Source organism: Nansenia antarctica (genome assembly GCF_963989245.1).
Source record: "Nansenia antarctica genome assembly, contig: SCAFFOLD_223, whole genome shotgun sequence".
Lineage (NCBI taxonomy): Eukaryota > Metazoa > Chordata > Actinopteri > Argentiniformes > Microstomatidae > Nansenia > Nansenia antarctica.
This window is the reverse complement of record NW_027663252.1, coordinates 73,938-93,339: the sequence shown is the minus strand read 5'-3', so window position 1 is coordinate 93,339 and position 19,402 is coordinate 73,938. Positions and strand designations below refer to the sequence as shown.

Here is a 19,402-nt window from a genome sequence, read left to right as displayed (position 1 = left end):
CCAGATTGTTAATGAAATAAAGGAAGCCGAATTTTATTCTATAATAATGGACACTACTCAGGATTTAGGTAAGGTCGATCAACTCAGTCAAGTTTTCAGATATATCACAATTCGTAAAGACGACAACGACAACGCTACCGGAGTTGACATTAATGAGAGTTTTTTAGGATTTGAGAATGTCTCAGATCATTCGGCAGGAGGACTAGAAGCAAAAATCCTTGAAAGGATAGAGAGGGAAGGGCTGTCAATTAAAAAATGCAGAGGGCAAGGATATGACGGAGCCAGCGTGATGAGTGGCATTTATTCTGGTGTGCAGAAACGGATCCTCGACAAAGAACCCACTGCTGTATATATACATTGTGCTGCACATAATCTGAATTTAGTGTTGAACGATGCTTGCCAACCGATTGCAGAAATCAATAACTACTATGACATTGTCCAGAGACTTTACTTTTTTTTTAGTCAGAGCATCAAAAGATGGGAAATGTTGGAAAACCATTTTAATTCTAAGCCAACACTAAAACGACTTTGTCCAACACGCTGGAGCTCTAGGCACGATGCTATTCACGCGCTTCGATTTCGCTATGCTGACATCTTACAGGCACTGACCAAAATCAGTCTTCAATCGACTAAACCAGATGAACGTGCAGAAGCCACTGGACTTATTAAGTCAATTGAAACCTTCGAGTTCGCAATGATTACTATGATGCAGGAAAAGATTCTGGAGTCTATCAATATAGTTGTCTAAGTTACTTCAGAAGAAAGACATGGACCTTTTCAATGCAGCAGGCCTACTGAGCACGGCGTGCAACACGTTATCGCAGCTAAGGGGTGAGTTCGAACACATAAAAAGTGCAGCACAGGAACTTGCAGCTTCTTGGGGCACAAACTGTCATTTCACCCAGAAGCGCACAAGACGTACAAAGCGTCACTTTGATGAACTCAGTGAGGATCAGCGTCTCACAAGTCCAGAGGAAAGCTTTAAAGCAGGAGTCTTTTTTGTGTGCATTGACACCATTGTTTCCCAACTCAGGCACCGATTCAGAGGAATGGATACAGTTGCAAAGAGATTCCGTTGTTTACATCCCAGTGAACTCATACAGGCAAAGGATGATGCGTTGCACGCATCCGCTGAGACACTAGCCTTGATCTACAATAATGACCTTTCTTCTGATTTTCCATCACAGCTTCTTTCCTTTCGAAATGCTCTGAGGTCAGAAATAAAACGTATTGAAAAGGGTTCAATCAAAGATCTGACAGAGCTCCTGCTCCTGAGACATGCATCTATCCTGCCCAGTGTCATAGACGTGGCTACTGCTCTCAAGCTTTTTTTAACCATACCTGTCACAGTGGCAAGTGCAGAGAGATCGTTTTCAAAACTGAAAATTATCAAAAGCTATCTGAGAAGCACCATGTCCCAGGACAGACTATCCGGACTAGCGATGCTCAGCATTGAAAGCCAGCGCGCACGTCAATTGGACTTAACAAACATAGTGAAGGACTTCGCACAGACTAATGCCAGGAGGAGAGGACGTTTTGGTCATTGTTCAAGGTAAGAATATTATTTTATATGTCCAACAAAGGATTTGACAAACCCTGGCCAATTTTGCGCAACAAGTAGACTCTGATGCAGCGGAGACAGGGTTGCCAGATGGGCTGGTTTTTGGTGGATTTAGACGTTTTTAGATTGGTTAGGTTGGAAATTCTCAATCCCATCTGGCAACCCTAAGCGGAGAGTCTACAGATATGTTTACAGATATCGCACTGCTGTGCACACCACACTTTGAACAGAAATAAAGCAAGTGCTTTTCTATTTATAATACATTCTACTGATGTAGTCTACCATTTGGTTTTAGTTATAGGCTATTGCTATAGGCTAATTTCGCAAAGTCAATAACGCATCGGACTCTTTGCGAAAGGGCCCCCGCCCAGTGAGCAATAGACGTCTTTTCAACCTCGCGTCTACAATATAAACCAATATAGACCAGCTATATTACGGCTATATTTTCTACTTATCTTAAATGCATGAAAACCGTTATTAAACCCCTCTAAACTGTCAGAATACGTCCCAGACGTCATGTAGTATGAGATTCCATGTAGTCTAGCATAGTTATTCATGCGGAAGTGGTGGTTTAAATTGCGTCTATACGTCGCTGTCCTTTAACCCAGATAAATGCTGTCTGTGTCTAAACCTGTTTTAGTCTAGCAGCACTTTGAGTTTAAATTAATACCCTAAACGCCTGTAGATTGTCAAAATATGTACCAGACCGTCATTTAGTCTGAGATTCCATGTAGTCTAGCATAGTTATTCATGCGGAAGTGGTGGTTTAAATTGCGTCTATACGTCGCTGTCCTTTAACCCAGATAAATGCTGTCTGTGTCTAAACCTGTTTTAGTCTAGCAGCACTTTGAGTTTAAATTAATACCCTAAACGCCTGTAGATTGTCAAAATATGTACCAGACCGTCATTTAGTCTGAGATTCCATGTAGTCTAGCATAGTTATTCATGCGGAAGTGGTGGTTTAAATTGCGTCTATACGTCGCTGTCCTTTAACCCAGATAAATGCGGTCTGTGTCTAAACATATTTTCTACTTATCTCAAATGCATTAAAACCGTTATTAAACCCATTCTATTGTCCTTACGCTCTACTCTATGACTATGAGGCTGGGAAGACAAATCGGCAACACACTACATGAACTGAATTGAGATTATATAGAAAAATAGTCATAGTACCAGGTGTTGATGACTGCAGAGGAGAGTCTATCATTGTAGAGTCATCAGTGGCTTTTCAAACAAAGATCAAAGCACATGAACAACTTTAAACAGGAACAAGTAGCACAGAATGAGAGGAAAGACCAGTTATATTTTAAAAATACAAACGCATTGCTTACAGGCATATTCTTCTTTGTCCTTTTCTTTTAATTCAAAGAGGTCCATAGAAACTGATCGTTAAAAGGAAATATCGTTAAAATGTGCTTTCTTAAATACAAAAAACGTCACATAATAATCGCATTACGTTTTGCTACATGTAACCGGTTGGTTATTATTTCCAGTTTGCGGTTAATGTAATTTTGGTTAACAAATGCTTTCTTTCGCTACGATTGGAGACGGGTTACCACGTGACCATGGGACGTATTGAATTTCCCGGTTGGAACAGTGAAAAGTAGTATTTTGGGGATGTTTTGTACATTGGCACTACATTATTATTGTTAAAACACTATTCCACTAATACCATTATTATTATATAGTGGAATGCCTATAGAAACTATTGTTGTGGTTAAACCGTGACCTACATTGACGTGCCAGAGAATGAGTACCCTCCCTCGAAACCATCGCGGGTATCGCTTCTCGGCCTTTTGGCTAAGATCAAGTGTATCTGTTCTTATCAGTTTAATATCTGATATGTCCCCTACCCGGGGACGTTATATTAAATTGATTTTTGGAGCAGGGAGATGGAATAGGGGCTTGCTCCGTCCACACCACGCATCGACCTGGTATTGCAGTACCTCCAGGAACATAATATTTCAACGGCATTTCAAGGTCTAAATATACGCCAAATTGGAAATTGAAACAACGTCTATGTTTAGACGTTGAAATGCCGTTGAAACAAAGACAGGGAAACAACGTCTATGTTTCAACGGCATTTCAACGTCTAAACATAGACGTTGTTTCAATTTCCAATTTGGCGTATATTTAGCCTCGATTTCGCCTAGACGTCTACAGGCCATTTAGACGTTGTTTAGACGTCTAATCAACGTAAAATTGCTCACTGGGCGCCGCCACCTTGCTGGTCAACAGTGTTCTAGAATCAGCCTTGTGTCATCAGTGTTCTAGAATAATATAATATATATAAACAATATGACAGGTAGCCAACAGGTCGTCCATCCTACCTTCAACCGTCTGACCCTCTCTTCGTTGCTGATCTTATCCGTGATCTCCTTCACCCCCGGCGGATAGGTGATCAGCTTCTGCTGCGGGAACTCCATCATGACACCCTATGGCAGGAATATGAGCATGAGGACCTGGAACAGTACACGTCGTCGGTTCTGAACCACATAGTGAACTGCACCAACTCAGTCACCGTGGACAAACGGGTCCGGGTCTACCCCAACACGAAGCCATGGATGACTGGGAAGGTCCAAAAACTGTTAAATGAGAGGGACAACGCCTTCTTCGCAGGGAAGCGCACACCGCTGTACAGCTCCACCAGGGCCAACCTAAAGCGCGGCATCAAAGCGGCCAAGGCAGAGCACAGAGAGAAGATTGAGGAATGCCTCCTGAGCAACGACTCCAGGCGGATGTGGCAGGGGGTTCAGCAGATGACAAACTTCAGAGCCAACAGGCTCACAGCCGCAGAGGACGACCCCCTGCTGGCGGGAAAGCTGAACACCTTCTACGCCCGGTTCGACGAGGGGCGAACGGAGGTAACCACAACACAGACACCACTCTCTCCAGCTCTCAGCAGCCTCACCCTCACAGAGCACGAGGTGAGACGCGTACTGAAGGCGGTGGACCCCAGGAAAGCCTCGGGGCCGGATGGCGTCCTGGGACGGGTGCTGAGAGACTGCGCCGACCAGCTGGCCGGGGTTTTCACCAACATCTTCAACCAGTCCCTGTCCCAGGCCACCGTCCCACCCTGCCTGAAAACCTCAACTATCATCCCAGTCCCGAAGAAAAGCACGGTGAGCTGCCTAAACGACTACCGCCCGGTGGCACTCACACCAATCATCATGAAGTGCTTCGAGAAACTAGTCCGGGCCCACATACTCACACGCCTCCCGCCCAACCTGGATCCATACCAGTTCGCCTACAGAGCCCACAGGTCCACAGAGGACGCCATAGCGACGACTCTCCACGCCACTCTATCCCACCTGGAGAGGGGAAACAGCTACGCGAGACTGCTCTTCGTGGACTTCAGCTCCGCCTTTAACACCATCCTTCCAGACAGGCTAGTGACCAAACTACTAGACCTGGGTCTATCACACTCTATATGTGCGTGGATCAAGGACTTCCTGACCAACCGCCCCCAGAGGGTGCGGGTGGGCCCCCACACCTCCTCAGCCCTCAGCCTCAGCACTGGGTCACCCCAGGGCTGCGTGCTAAGCCCCATCCTCTACAACCTCTACACCCACGACTTCACCCCCATCCACCCCAGCAACTACATCGTAAAGTTTGCAGACGACACCACCGTGGTGGGATGTATCTCGGGGGGGGACGAGGCGGCGTACAGGGATGAGGTAGAGCAATTGAGCAAGCTGTGCAAGGTAAACAACCTGCTGCTAAACAAGTCAAAGACCCAGGAACTCATCGTAGACTACAGGAGGAAAAAGTCCGAGATCCTGCCCCTGCTCATCGACGGAGAGAGCGTAGAGATGGTCTCAAACCTCCGTTTCCTGGGACACATCATACGGGATGACCTGGCCTGGAAGGACAACACTAAAGGCACCATCAAGAGGGCACAACACCGGCTATACACCCTGAGATGCCTCAAGAAACAACACAGCAAGCAGGAGATGCTGGTGGCCTTCTACCACGGCGCAGTGGAGAGCATCCTCACCTTCGGCATCTCCAACTGGTACCACAGCTGCACGGCAGCGGAGAGAAACGATCTACAGAGAGTCGTGAGAACAGCACAGGGGATCACCGGCGCCACCCTCCCCTCTCTGGAGAAGCTGTACGAAACACGCTGTCTCAGGAGGGCCTCCAAGATCTCCAAGGACCCGACCCACCCTGGGCACGAACACTTTGTCAAGCTGCCCTCGAACAGGAGGTACAGGACCCCGGCCGCTAGGACAAACAGACTGAAGGACAGCTTCTACCACAGGGCCGTCAAGGCCCTGAACACAGAAAAGGCCTAAGTTCTGGGCCCAGGACAAGTCCGGACGGATTGTAATGGCAGCTAGTGCTGAGGCACAAACATGTACATTTTCAAGCCTGCAAACTGTGACACTTTAAAAAAATGTGAAAAAATACTTTCTTGTGCAATATGACAACCCTAGTTGACTATCTGTGCAGTATAGTACAGTGGATTGTGTACATAGCCTCTATTGATGTAAACCAGCTCCTTATCTTCTTGTGATTTTATGCATCTATGCTTTTTCCAAAATGTGTTTCTTTTTCCTTTCTTAAACACCAGGGGAGCCTCCCCTCCTAAATTTCGTTGTTTGGTACCTGTACTGTAACAATGACAAATAAAGTCTATCTATCTATCTATCTATCTATCAGTGTTCTGGTCCACACGGTCCTCTACTGGCCTCTACAGGTCACACAACTCAAGTTCAACACAACCATTCTACCACACTTCTACAAAAAAAACATTTAAAACTGTGTGTTCAGCCTCCGATGATCCGTCCGGGGCAACAAACTGAGAAGGGAACAGCAACGCATGAGGCCGACATGGTGAGACATCACATCTGATGCAGCACTCGGCTAAGCTAGCTAGCCAGCCAGACACCCGCTCTACACATCCTCCTGTTCCACACTGTCCAGCTGCGACCTCCAATAAGCTAAAGTCCACTTTCACAACGCAAAAAGACGAAGCACAGCCTGTCCTCATACATCAGACAACACATGAACATTTATTCATTCATATGTTCGTTTGGTACTGACAGCTAGATAGCTCTACCTCTATCTAGCCTTCTACAGATTGCGAGCCACCGCTCATTTGAAAGAAAAAATACCTCGTCGCTCGTCAATGGTAAGAGGTTTATAGAAAAACTTTTGAGTATAATGTCATTAAAAATACTTACGCTTTTGCGAAATAAACTGACGGTTTATATAACCTTTTATACAACTTCTAGCTAGTCTTGTTTTTTGATGGGTCGAAGGCTTTCCGTGACGAAGGCTGCGTTCGTAAATTCGCTCTGAGAGTGCCGGAGCGCACACTGGGTTCAACGTCACAAAGGGACCAAGTAATTTGATTGGACAAGAAGCTCTCCGTGAATGCAGATTTCCAGAGCGTATTTACGAACGCACCCGAATGCTTTCCGTTTCCCCGGGAAATCTCTCACGTGGTGCCTAATCATTCATATCGATCATTCATAGATTATTGCTTTAGCCCCAGCCCGCTTGTTAAGTCTGACGTCAAAAGTGACGTTTAGCCATTTCCGAGTCCAAATCAGAAATTCTCCGCACCGGAGTACCTGTGAACTACAGCGGTAGAATGACAGTTTAATAGTTTTTTAGACTCGGATCTATTCATTCAACAAGGGACACAGCACTTTCCCGTTTTCTCCATATTGTCAGGGTATTTGAGCCTCGGAAAAGCGCTATATAAATATAATTTATTATTATTATTATTTCGGCATCTCGAAGACAGCGCCTCAGCCAACGTTGGCCCCGGAAATACGTCACGACTTAACAAGCGGATAGACTAGACTGAGTGTATTGTCATATCATGCTAGTAAATACTTTTTTTTGTGGACGGGAGTAATTAATTAGTTAGCTCCAGAGTGTATTTATTTGGATTGAATGACTGATTCAACTGAATGTCAAGCACCATTTTGGCTTGACTGTCTCAGTCAATTTAAATCATAGTGTATTTACTGACATGGTGGGAACTGGGAAGTTGATTAGGACGGGAGGTAGACCATAATCAGAGACCATAGCCTAATCCTTCAAACCTGCCTCTGCTCTCCAGAGCTCTGCCAGTGTAGCCTACGTCAGTACCGTGGACAGCGGTCACTTGTGTGCTGTCCACGGAGATCAAATCAATTTATGCGTAAAATGTTTCTCTAAGATTGTCTTTATGATCTGTGCTTGGTAACAAACAGTTCAACATATTATCTAAGATTTATTCAAATATGTTTATGAAATGGCACCATCCAATCGAGGATTCTACCGCTAAACTCCCACCTTTCATCTGACATCTGAATTTACTTGAACCGCAAGGTAAACTGCAGTCTTCTTTTAAAATTACTTTTTTATTTTTTATTTGATTTAAAATCAAAATGTGTGTTCAGTTGCAACTGATAAATTACCATTTCTAGCCTACTTTAAGATAGACTGAATTGTGAATTGTCTGTCATCCTAAAACACTTACATATTGGAATGACTTATAGCCTATGCCAATTGGTTGACGTTAGAAATCAATTCATTAACCTTTTCATTAATCTCACTAACTCTGTGAATGTAGGTCTGCAACGCTGACTCATTTCAAATGCTGGATTAAGAGAGGCCAACTCTGGAATCAAACAGCGGGCATTGGCTATTGCAGAGTCATTTCCTCATGATATAACCTACAGCAGTTCCAAAGCAGTGGACGTCTATACAATGGGAACCATGGAGAAGTTTAACTACACAGATAAATCAGGAAAATTCTTCGAATATGTGGTCGAAGATAAGCTTTATGTGCAATACAAGCCACCCTCAAGGGACATTGTCCAACTACCCAAGACGATGATTTACCTGGGAATGGCTGTGGTGGTGGTGGTTGCAGTTGCTTATGCTATTGTGGGCCACCTTATCAAGGACCTCGCCCTTGACATCGTAGGTAATTAACTTGTACAATAGCAGATGGTTTCAATTTCAAAAAGATACACAGGAAGGAGTCTCTCTCTCTCAGGAAAGAGTGCATTTGTTGGATAGAGGATTTCAATTGTTTTAGCATGGTGGTGCAGAGTCACGAAGGAGAATATCAATGGCCTTCACCTGTGAACTTCCTATTGGATTTGTACCAAGTCATCATCATCATCATCATCATCATCATCATCCTCACTCTGACACCAGCCCAGTGATGACCTTGAGTCACTGCACATCCAATGAGCACAGAGACAGTCATATATTTGTATCTTTGACCACAATGATAGTAGAATATATTTTGTGGAGATGAGCATTTAATCAAAGGGTTAACACTGGCTCCCTCATGGGTTCTATCAGTTTATCAAAATGCATTTCTGTTTTTATCAATGAACAAATGACCTAACTAACGATTAGGTTATGGGCCACACATATATCAACATATATACAGTAACAATTGAAATCCTCTATCCAACAAATGCACTCTTTCCTCTTTTTTCAACAAATGCAATCTTTGTTACAGTGCCCATGTCGGTATGGGTTTGAATCTGGCCCATGCCCTGCTGACATGCCCTCTTCCCCTTACTTTCCTGTCTATCTTCACTGTCTCTATCCAATGAAATGAAAAATATGGGCGGGACTGCCCCACTCAGAAAAAAAAGAAAAGGTGTGTATGTCTTATGTGTGCTATCCTGTCCCTGGGGATCTCACTTCATCCTTAAAAGTGTATAATGTGACAGTAGCTGGTGAAAGTGGGAACAAGTCAGTGCAACCAATCAAAATGTTCTGACTTTTATTCCCGAAAGATGTAAATAAATGTTCAAACTTAGTTGAAAAAAATATCATGTTTCATCATGTGCTGTGCTCTCCTGTCTCTCAGGTGTGTGAGATCTGCCAGCAGATGAAGGATCACACGCTGTACAGCACCTACGAGGGCAACAGTCACGCCATGGGGGCTAAGCTGGCGGAGCTGTCGGAGGTCCTGGAGAGCTGAACTAAGCTCAGCGCCGAGCTGCGTGGTGCCAGCAAGGCCCTGTCAGGCCTCAACAAGGGCTTGATTCAGCCATAAGAGCAGTGACTGATTAGCCTCTGTACTGGAGGATAGAGCACAATCCTATAGTAGCCTATGACCCCCCTATGACCCCCCCTATGACCCCCCCCCCCCACCCCAAGAAGGCCCACACCTGGTCCTGATTAGCCGGTGCTGTGTAGATATCCCACTCCTTCACAGTACTGCTCTCCCTTAAGTCAGGAGCAAGCCTTGCGTCAGTGCCTGTGTGTGTGTGTGTGTGTGTGTGTGTGTGTGTGTGTGTGTGTGTGTGTGTGTGTGAGTGTTTGTTTGGCTCAATGAAAAACCCATCCTACCCTCTGTACTGGAGACCCCACTCCCAATGTACCCTTTCACTAATATACAGGGGGACTGACAAAAGTTTCTCTCTGCTATTCACCTTCAGAGGCTTCTCTCTCTCTCTCTCTCTCTCTCTCTCTCTCTCTCTCTCTCTCTCTCTCTCTCTCTCTCTCTCTCTCTCTCAGCTTAATGTTTTCATTAATAAAAAAATAGTGCCTTTGTCACAAAAGTATGACTAGCCTATATTTCCAATGTCATGATTGAATACTGTACTGTAGCTACTGTACGATAGAGTGAACATTTAAATATAAAGATAAATCGCAGGACTGTATCTAGTGTTTTTTTTTCATGGAAATTAAGTATCTTCCTATGGGGAAATGCTAGATTCAGATTCAGAAAACATTATTCTACCAGTCTTGGTCAATTTGTTTTGCAGCTGTATAAAAGACATAGCATGTAACACATTACAAAACACGATATATACAGTATAAACAAACACAAAATCAAATATGCAGGTACACAGACATAATCAGCTCTTACTGTACAGCACATACAATTCCATCTAATGATTGTAAGGTTGGTAGTTCGGCGGTTTGATCCCCGGCTGGCCACTTGTCGAGGTGTCCTTGGGCAAGACACTGAACCCCAAATTGCTCCCAATGAGTGTGCCGGCACACTTGCAGGGTAGCTTGCTGCCATTGGTTCCTGGAAGACATCAGTGAGGTATTGATGACAGTGGGGGAGATCTCTGGGAATGACCTGTGGTATATGTAGCCTGACGATAATGGAGAATCTATGCTTTGGTAGCATTCTTTGTGCTTGATACACTTACTGACACATAACAAAGTCAAGATATGTCCACAGTCTGTCTTAACTTGGACACTACTGACCTCTGCTGGTCATTAGCATACCACATTTTCCAGTATACGTACATGGTGCACAACTACACACTTGAACAGTACCGTTGTTACCGTTACTGGTTCAATCTCATCATCGTCTCTGTCTCTCACTCATGATCTCTACTTTGTGAAACTTCAAACATATTCCTCTGCTTAAATCCTTGAACTAGTAATAATAATAATAATAACAATGATGAATGAATGAATGAATGAATGAATGGACTTTATTGTCATTGCTACAGTACAGGTACCAAACAACGAAATTTAGGAGGGGTGGCTCCCCTGGTGTTAGGAAAAGAAAAAAAAAAACTTTTTAAAAAAAATCACAAGAAGGGAAGGAGCTGGTTTACATAAATAAAGGCTATGTACACAATCCACTGTACTATACTGTACAGATAGACGACTAGGGTTGTCATATTGCACAATAGTATTGTTTCACGTTATTTAAAGTGTCACAGTTTGCAGGCTTGAAATGTACATGTTTGTGCCTCAGCACTACACCTGATTTTTTCAGTCCAGCAGCTGCCATACAATCCGTCCAGACTGTCCAGGGCCCAGAACTTAGGTCTTTGCTGTGTTTAGGGCCTGGACGGCCCTGTGGTAGAAGCTGTTCTTCAGTCTGTTAGTCTTAGCGGCCAGGGTCCTGAACCGCCTTTTCGAGGGCAGCCTGGTAAAGTGTACGTACCCAGGGTGGGTCGGGTCCCTGGAGATCTTGGAGGCCTTCCTGAGACAGCGTGTGTTGTACAGCTCTTCCAGAGAGGGGAGGGGGGCGCCGGTGATCTTCTGTGCTGTTCTCACGACTCTCTGTAGCGCATTTCTCTCCGCTGTTGTGCAGCTGGAGAACCAGTTGCAGATGCCGTAGGTGAGGATGCTCTCCACTGCGCCGCGGTAAAAGGTCACCAGTATCTCCTGCTTGCTGTGTTCCTTCCTGAGGCATCTCAGGGTGTATAGCCGCTGTTGTGCCCTCTTGATGGTGCCTTTTGTGTTGTCCTTCCAGGTCAGGTCATCCCGCATGTGCGTCCCCAGGAATCGGATGGTTGAGACTCTCTCCACGCTCTCTCCGTCGATGAGCAGGGGCTGGATCTCGGACTTTTTCCTCCTGAAGTCTACGATGATTTCCTGGGTCTTTGACTTGTTCAGCAGCAGGTTGTTAACCTTGCACAGCTTGCTCAGTTGCTCTACCTCATCCCTGTACGCCGCCTCGTCCCCCCCCCGAGATACATCCCACCACGGTGGTGTCGTCTGCAAACTTTACGATGGAGTTGCTGGGGTGGACGGGGGTGAAGTCGTAGGTGTAGAGGTTGTAGAGGATGGGGCTTAGCACGCAGCCCTGGGGGGACCCAGTGCTGAGTCTGAGGGCTGTGGAGGTGTGGGGGCCCACCCGCACCCTCTGGGGGCGGTCGGTCAGGAAGTCCTTGATCAATACTACTACTACTACTACTACTACTACTAAAAAGAGAAGATAACTATTTTATTATTATTCATATTACTACTAATAAATAGTACCATATCCACAATATGGTCTACCTATGGTCATCTAGCCTTCTACCTACCCTTGTATGCAGTACTCAAGTTGTAAAAGAAAATCAGGGGGGATGGTGGATTTTATCATATGGGGACAACTTTAGCATCCCCACAGCGTCAGTGACTTCAGTGTCAGTGACTTAAATGTGGTAAAAATGTCATTGCATGTGTGCGTGCCCCCTCCTCGGCCACAGTATTTTACTCAATATGCGCAAAACTAAATGTTTAAATAGCAGTAATACCACGTTCATTAAGAGATGGAAAGGGGGATGGCAGTTTTAGCATTTTCAGCATGGAGATCATCCCATGGGCCGCTCTGAGGAACACCCACACACACACGCACGCACGCACACACACACACACACACACACACACACACACACACACACACACACACACACACACACACACACACAGACAGACACAGGACAGGGGTCAGTGTGTATGTATCTATGTGCACTCTCTCTCTCTTTCTCTCTCTCTGAAGTGGAGAATATGTGATTAGAAAAATAGCTTTATATCAGGGATGGTCAACTCCTTTCCTGGAGAGTAAGCTTTTGATTGAGACAAGGACTAACACGCTTGATTCAGTCAGAGTTGGTCACACCTGGCTGGCATGTGTGGTTACGGACATGGCCAGGGCAAAAGGTAGAGAGCTAAGGGTCATACAGCATCTTTCAAGGACAAGGAGTTTAATAGTTGCATTTAAGCTTGGAGACATAACGGTCTATGGACTGTCTGCTGGCAAGCTCTCAAAGTTCAGTCAGCTTACATACCATCTATCTTAATGTTACACCCACAGGGTGGAATGTGCCCTGTCAGCTGGTGTGAAGTTACAGCATCTGTATATCAGGGGAGGCCTGAATTAGCAAACACAATAGAGCAGATAGGATTGTTTCTTTTTTTAATCTCACACCATATTCACATAAGTGTATATTGAAACACACATGCACTTATTACCTTCTCCTGTACATTCAATCCCAAACTCAATTTGTGGTAATGCTCCAGCAGGCTTTTGGTACAAGCACAATACAACATACTATACCCTCAGCATTTAACCCTTTGATTAAATGCTCATCTCCACAAAATATATTCATTATTATTCATTAATATATCATTGTGGTCAAAGATACAAATATATGACTGTCTCTGTGCTCATTGGATGTTCAGTGACTCTTACTCAAGGACATCACTGGGCTGGTGTCAGAGTGAGGATGATGATGATGATGATGATGATGATGATGATGATGATGACTTGGTACAAATCCAATAGGAAGTTCACAGGTGAAGGCCATTGATATTCTCCTTCGTGACTCTGCACCACCATGCTAAAATAACAACTGCCAATCAGTCTTAGCCGCCTGTCAAGCTTGAAAGAAGGATGAAACATGGCCGTATAAGCCCCCTGCCAACTCCCTGTTCAGGAACATCCTCTTGGGTCAGTCAATTGCTTGATCTCTTCTTCTCTGATTGCTTGTGGTTTCTTTGATGGGCAAGCTGAGCAGTGTAAATCTACTTCCTGTTTATGGTCCGCCTTTTTCAATCCATGTCAATCTAGTCAATCCATGTTTGTGATTGTTTTGATGGCTAAATTGATAAATTGAGTAGATTACTGATTACTAGATTCACTAAGGTAAATGTCTTTCTCCAACCAAAGACAGTCCACGATTGTCAGGCTTGACCGATATCTGTGACCCTTTCTATTGGTGTGAATTACAAAAAGTGTCAAAAAGGGGTTGTCTGTCATGTTTTACTTTAGTTTCATAGTAAAATTTTATTTACTAGCATGATATGACATGACAATACACTCAGTCTAGTCTATACCAGGCTGGGGCTAAAGCAATAATCTATGAATGATCGATATGAATGATTAGGCACCGCGTGAGAGATTTCCCGGGGAAATGAAAAAGCATTCGGGTGCGTTCGTAAATACGCTCTGGAAATCTGATCAGCATTCATGGAGAGCTTCTTGTCCAATCAAATTACTTGGTCCCTTTGTGACGTTGAACCCAGTGTGCGCTCCGGCGCTCTCAGAGCGAATTTACGAACGTAGCCTTCGTTGTGGAAAGCCTTCGGTCCCATCAAAAAACAAGAGTCGCTAGAAGTTGTATAAAAGGTTATATAAACCGTCAGTTTATTTCGCAGAAGCGTAAGTATGTTTTAATGACATTATACTCAGAAGTTTTTCTATAAACCTCATACCATTGACGAGCGACGAGGTATTGTTTCTTTCAAATGAACTGTGGCTCGCAATCTGTCGAAGGCTAGCTAGAGGTAGAGCTATCGAGCTGTCAGTACCAAACGAACATATGAACGAATAAATGTTCATGTGTAAGCTTGTCTGATGTATGAGGACAGGCTGTGCTTCGTCTTTTTGCGTTGTGGTAAGTCGACTTTAGCTTAGTAGCTAGTAGCTAGCCAGACACATTTCCCCCTCTCACTACCGAAAGTCATGAAACACCGCCGCCCTGACGATCACCAGACCTGAACTGTGAGTTCAATGCATGGCTAATGCATAGGGGGAACCTACATGACCATTTATTTTTCTAATAGGTACAGAGAGCGACCTGTCCCATCTTCAAATGGATGATTTTTCATTTGACAAACTTCCCTCCACCTCACAGTCAACTCCTAAACCCAGACTCGAACCTCCTCAGGTAGGCTACTGGTAGCCTGTACACCCCTCTAAACATTCATCACATTTTCCAGCATATTCATGTGTGTAGTGAACATCATCTTTTCTGTTGGACCTGACCTGAGTGCTTCACTGCATGTGTGGTTTCTATCCTCTATCCTCTGTTCCCAGGTGGATCCAGGTGAGGGGCTAGGCACTGACTCATCAATGAGTGAGACATCCTCATTAATGAGCATGGATGAGACTCCAGACCAACAGATAAGGTAGAGTAGGTAGAAAACAGAAAATACATGTGTTTGCCTACTCTTCCCTTCTATATAACGTTTAGGATATGGGTGTGCGCTGTGCGGCTACATGGACGTCAGTCTAAAAACTGAAGACACTTATCTCAACTCTATAATTGTTCACCATAGGTTGAAAGTCATAGGCTTACATAAAGAGTGTCCGCTAATGTCGCAGACTGACGGAGTAGGACTGTGTGTTTGCTCTAGATCAAGGATAAAGGACATTGGCAGAAAGGTCGAAGACCTGGTTGGAAAAATATACGACAGCCCCATGACGTACCAGAAAATGTCAAAGAAGGTATCCAGACATTTAATCCAGTATGGAATGACCACTGCTTTCTTTGCCAACATCACTCCTTAACATGACCACATATTTAACAGTTAACTTTCAAAATGTGCTTCAAGAAACTTGATAAACATATATTTTAGTACTGTGTATAGTGTACTAACTATACAAGCTATACCCATATAGGAACAGGAGGTGTTTCTGGTTAGGTTACATTCTCAGGGGGGGGGGGGGAACTGTCCTTAAAAGTGTAAGTGTCATGTCTTATTATATTATGTGCTGTATCCTGTCTCTCAGGTGAGTGTGATCTTTAAAAGTGTACATTATGTTTTATGTGTGCTATCCTATCCCTCAGATGAGTGAAATCCTTAAAAGTCTATATTAGTGGCCTGGGGTGGTCCAGTGGTCTAGCACCACGGTCTACAGTGCACACATATGCCCATGTCGGTATGGGTTAGAATCTGGCCCATGCCCTGCTGACATGCCCTCTTCCCCTTACTTCACTGTCTCTATCCAATGAAATTAAAAAATATGGGTGGGACTGCCCCACTCAGAAAAAAAAGAAAAGGTGTGTATGTCTTATGTGTGCTATCCTGTCCCTGGGGATCTCACTTCATCCTTAAAAGTGTATAATGTGACAGTAGCTGGTGAAAGTGGGAACAAGTCAGTGCAACCAATCAAAATGTTCAGACTTTTATTCCCGAAAGATGTAAATAAATGTTCAAACTTAGTTGAAAAAAATATCATGTTTCATCATGTGCTGTGCTCTCCTGTTTCTCAGGTGTATGAGATCTGCCAGCAGATGAAGGACCACATGTACAGCACCTACGAGGGCAACAGTCACGCCATGGGGGCTACGCTGGCGGAGCTGTCGAAGGTCCTGGAGAGCTTGATTAAGCTCAGCGCCAAGCTGCAACAAGTGCTTGATGAGTAGTGACTGATTAGCCTCTGTACTGGAGGATAGAGCACAATCCTATAGTAGCCTATGACCCCCCTATGACCCCCCCCCCACCCCAAGAAGGCCCACACCTGGTCCTGATTAGCCGGTGCTGTGTAGATATCCCACTCCTTCACAGTACTGCTCTCCCTTAAGTCAGGAGCAAGGCTTGTGTCAGTGCCTGTGTGTGTGTGTGTGTGTGTGTGTGTGTGTGTGTGTGTGTTTGTTTGGCTCAATGAAAAACCCATCCTACCCTCTGTACTGGAGACCCCACTCCCAATGTACCCTTTCACTACTATACAGGCACAGGGGGACTGACGAAAGTTTATCTCTGCTATTCACCTTCAGAGGCTTGTCTCTCTCTCTCTCTCAGCTTAATGTTTTCGTTAATAAAAAAAGAGTGCCTTTGTCACAAAAGTATGACTAGCCTATATTTCCGGTGTCATGATTGAATACTATACTGTAGCTACTGTACGATAGAGTGAATATCTAAATATAGAGATAAATCGCAGGACTGTATCTAGTGTTTTTTTTTCATGGAAATTAAGTATCTTCCTCGGGGGAAATGCTAGATTCAGATTCAGAAAACATTATTCTACCAGTCTTGGTCAATTTTCTTTGCAGCTGTATAAAAGACATAGCATGTAACACATTATAAAACACGATATATACAGTATAAACAAACACAAAATCAAATATGCAGGTACACAGACATAATCAGCTCTTACTGTACAGCACATACAATTCAAAAGCCTAAGACATGGCATCTAATGATTGTAAGGTTGGTAGTTTGGCGGTTTGATCCCCGGCTGCCCACTTGTTGAGGTGTCCTTGGGCAAGACACTGAACCCCAAATTGCTCCCAATGAGTGTGCCGGCGCACTTGCATGGTAGCTTGCTGCCATTGGTTCCTGGAAGACATCAGTGAGGTATTGATGACAGTCGGGGAGATCTCTGGGAAAGACCTGTGGTATATGTAGCCTGACGATAATGTAGAATCTATGCTTTGGTAGCATTCTTTGTGCTTGATACACTTACTGACACATAACAAAGTCAAGATATGTCCACAGTCTGTCTTTACTTGGACACTACTGACCTCTGCTGCTCATTAGCATACCACATTTTCCAGTATACGGACATGGTGCACAACTACACACTTGAACAGTACCGTTGCTACCGTTACTGGTTCAATCTCATCATCGTCTCTGTCTCTCACTCATGATCTCTACTCTTTGTCAAACTTCAAACATATTCCTCTGCTTAAATCCTTGAACTAGTAATAATAATAATAATAATAATAACAATAACAATACTACTACTAAAAAGAGAAGATAACTATTTTATTATTATTCATATTACTACTAATAAATAGTACCATATCCACAATATGGTCTACCTATGGTCATCTAGCCTTCTACCTACCCTTGTATGCAGTACTCAAGTTGTAAAAGAAAATCAGGGGGGATGGTGGATTTTATCATATGGGGACAACTTTAGCATCCCCACAGCGTCAGTGACTTCAGTGTCAGTGACTTAAATGTGGTAAAAATGTCATTGCATGTGTGCGTGCCCCCTCGCCCACAGTATTTTACTCAATATGCGCAAAACTAAATGTTTAAATAGCAGTAATACCACGTTCATTAAGAGATGGAAAGGGGGATGGCAGTTTTAGCATTTTCAGCATGGAGATCATCCCATGGGCCGCTCTGAGGAACACCCACACACACACGCACGCACGCACACACACATACACACACACACACACACACACACACACACACACACACACACACACACAGACACAGGACAGGGGTCAGTGTGTATGTATCTATGTGCACTCTCTCTCTCTCTCTTTCTCTCTCTCTCTGAAGTGGAGAATATGTGATTAGAAAAATAGCTTTATATCAGGGATGGTCAACTCCTTTCCTGGAGAGTAAGCTTTTGATTGAGCCCAGGACTAGCACGCTTGATTCAGTCAGAGTTGGTCACACCTGGCTGGCATGTGTGGTTACGGACATGGCAAGGGCAAAAAGGTAGAGAGCTAAGGGTCATACAGCATCTTTCAAGGACAAGGAGTTTAATAGTTGCATTTAAGCTTGGAGACATAACGGTCTATGGACTGTCTGCTGGCAAGCTCTCAAAGTTCAGTCAGCTTACATACCATCTATCTTAATGTTACACCCACAGGGTGGAATGTGCCCTGTCAGCTGGTGTGAAGTTACAGCATCTGTATATCAGGGGAGGCCTGAATTAGCCAACAAAATAGAGCAGATAGGATTGTTTCTTTTTTTAATCTCACACCATATTCACATAAGTGTATATTGAAACACACATGCACTTATTACTTTCTCCTGTACATTCAATCCCAAACTCAATTTGTGGTAATGCTCCAGCAGGCTTTTGGTACAAGCACAATACAACATACTATACCCTCAGCATTTAACCCTTTGATTAAATGCTCATCTCCACAAAATATATTCATTATTATTCATTAATATATCATTGTGGTCAAAGATACAAATATATGACTGTCTCTGTGCTCATTGGATGTTCAGTGACTCTTACTCAAGGACATCACTGGGCTGGTGTCAGAGTGAGGATGATGATGATGATGATGATGATGATGATGATGACTTGGTACAAATCCAATAGGAAGTTCACAGGTGAAGGCCATTGATATTCTCCTTCGTGACTCTGCACCACCATGCTAAAATAACAACTGCCAATCAGTCTTAGCCGCCTGTCAAGCTTGAAAGAAGGATGAAACATGGCCGTATAAGCCCCCTGCCAACTCCCTGTTCAGGAACATCCTCTTGGGTCAGTCAATTGCTTGATCTCTTCTTCTCTGATTGCTTGTGGTTTCTTTGATGGGCAAGCTGAGCAGTGTAAATCTACTTCCTGTTTATGGTCCGCCTTTTTCAATCCATGTCAATCTAGTCAATCCATGTTTGTGATTGTTTTGATGGCTAAAT

The 19,402-nt window shown here is 44.1% G+C and overlaps 1 protein-coding gene across 1 annotated transcript in view; it reads right to left on the bottom strand.

Moving 5' to 3' along the window:
* LOC308175182 (sister chromatid cohesion protein PDS5 homolog A-like) overlaps positions 1-3,987 on the bottom strand; it is a gene marked incomplete at both ends in the record, with an annotated part of 38,938 nt that extends 34,951 nt beyond the window's left edge. Inside the window, one exon of the mRNA XM_080550895.1 lies at positions 3,892-3,987. Coding sequence (XP_080407021.1) covers positions 3,892-3,987 — 96 coding nt within the window. The remainder of the gene's footprint in view (positions 1-3,891) is intronic.
* Positions 3,988-19,402: the final 15,415 nt, after the last annotated feature.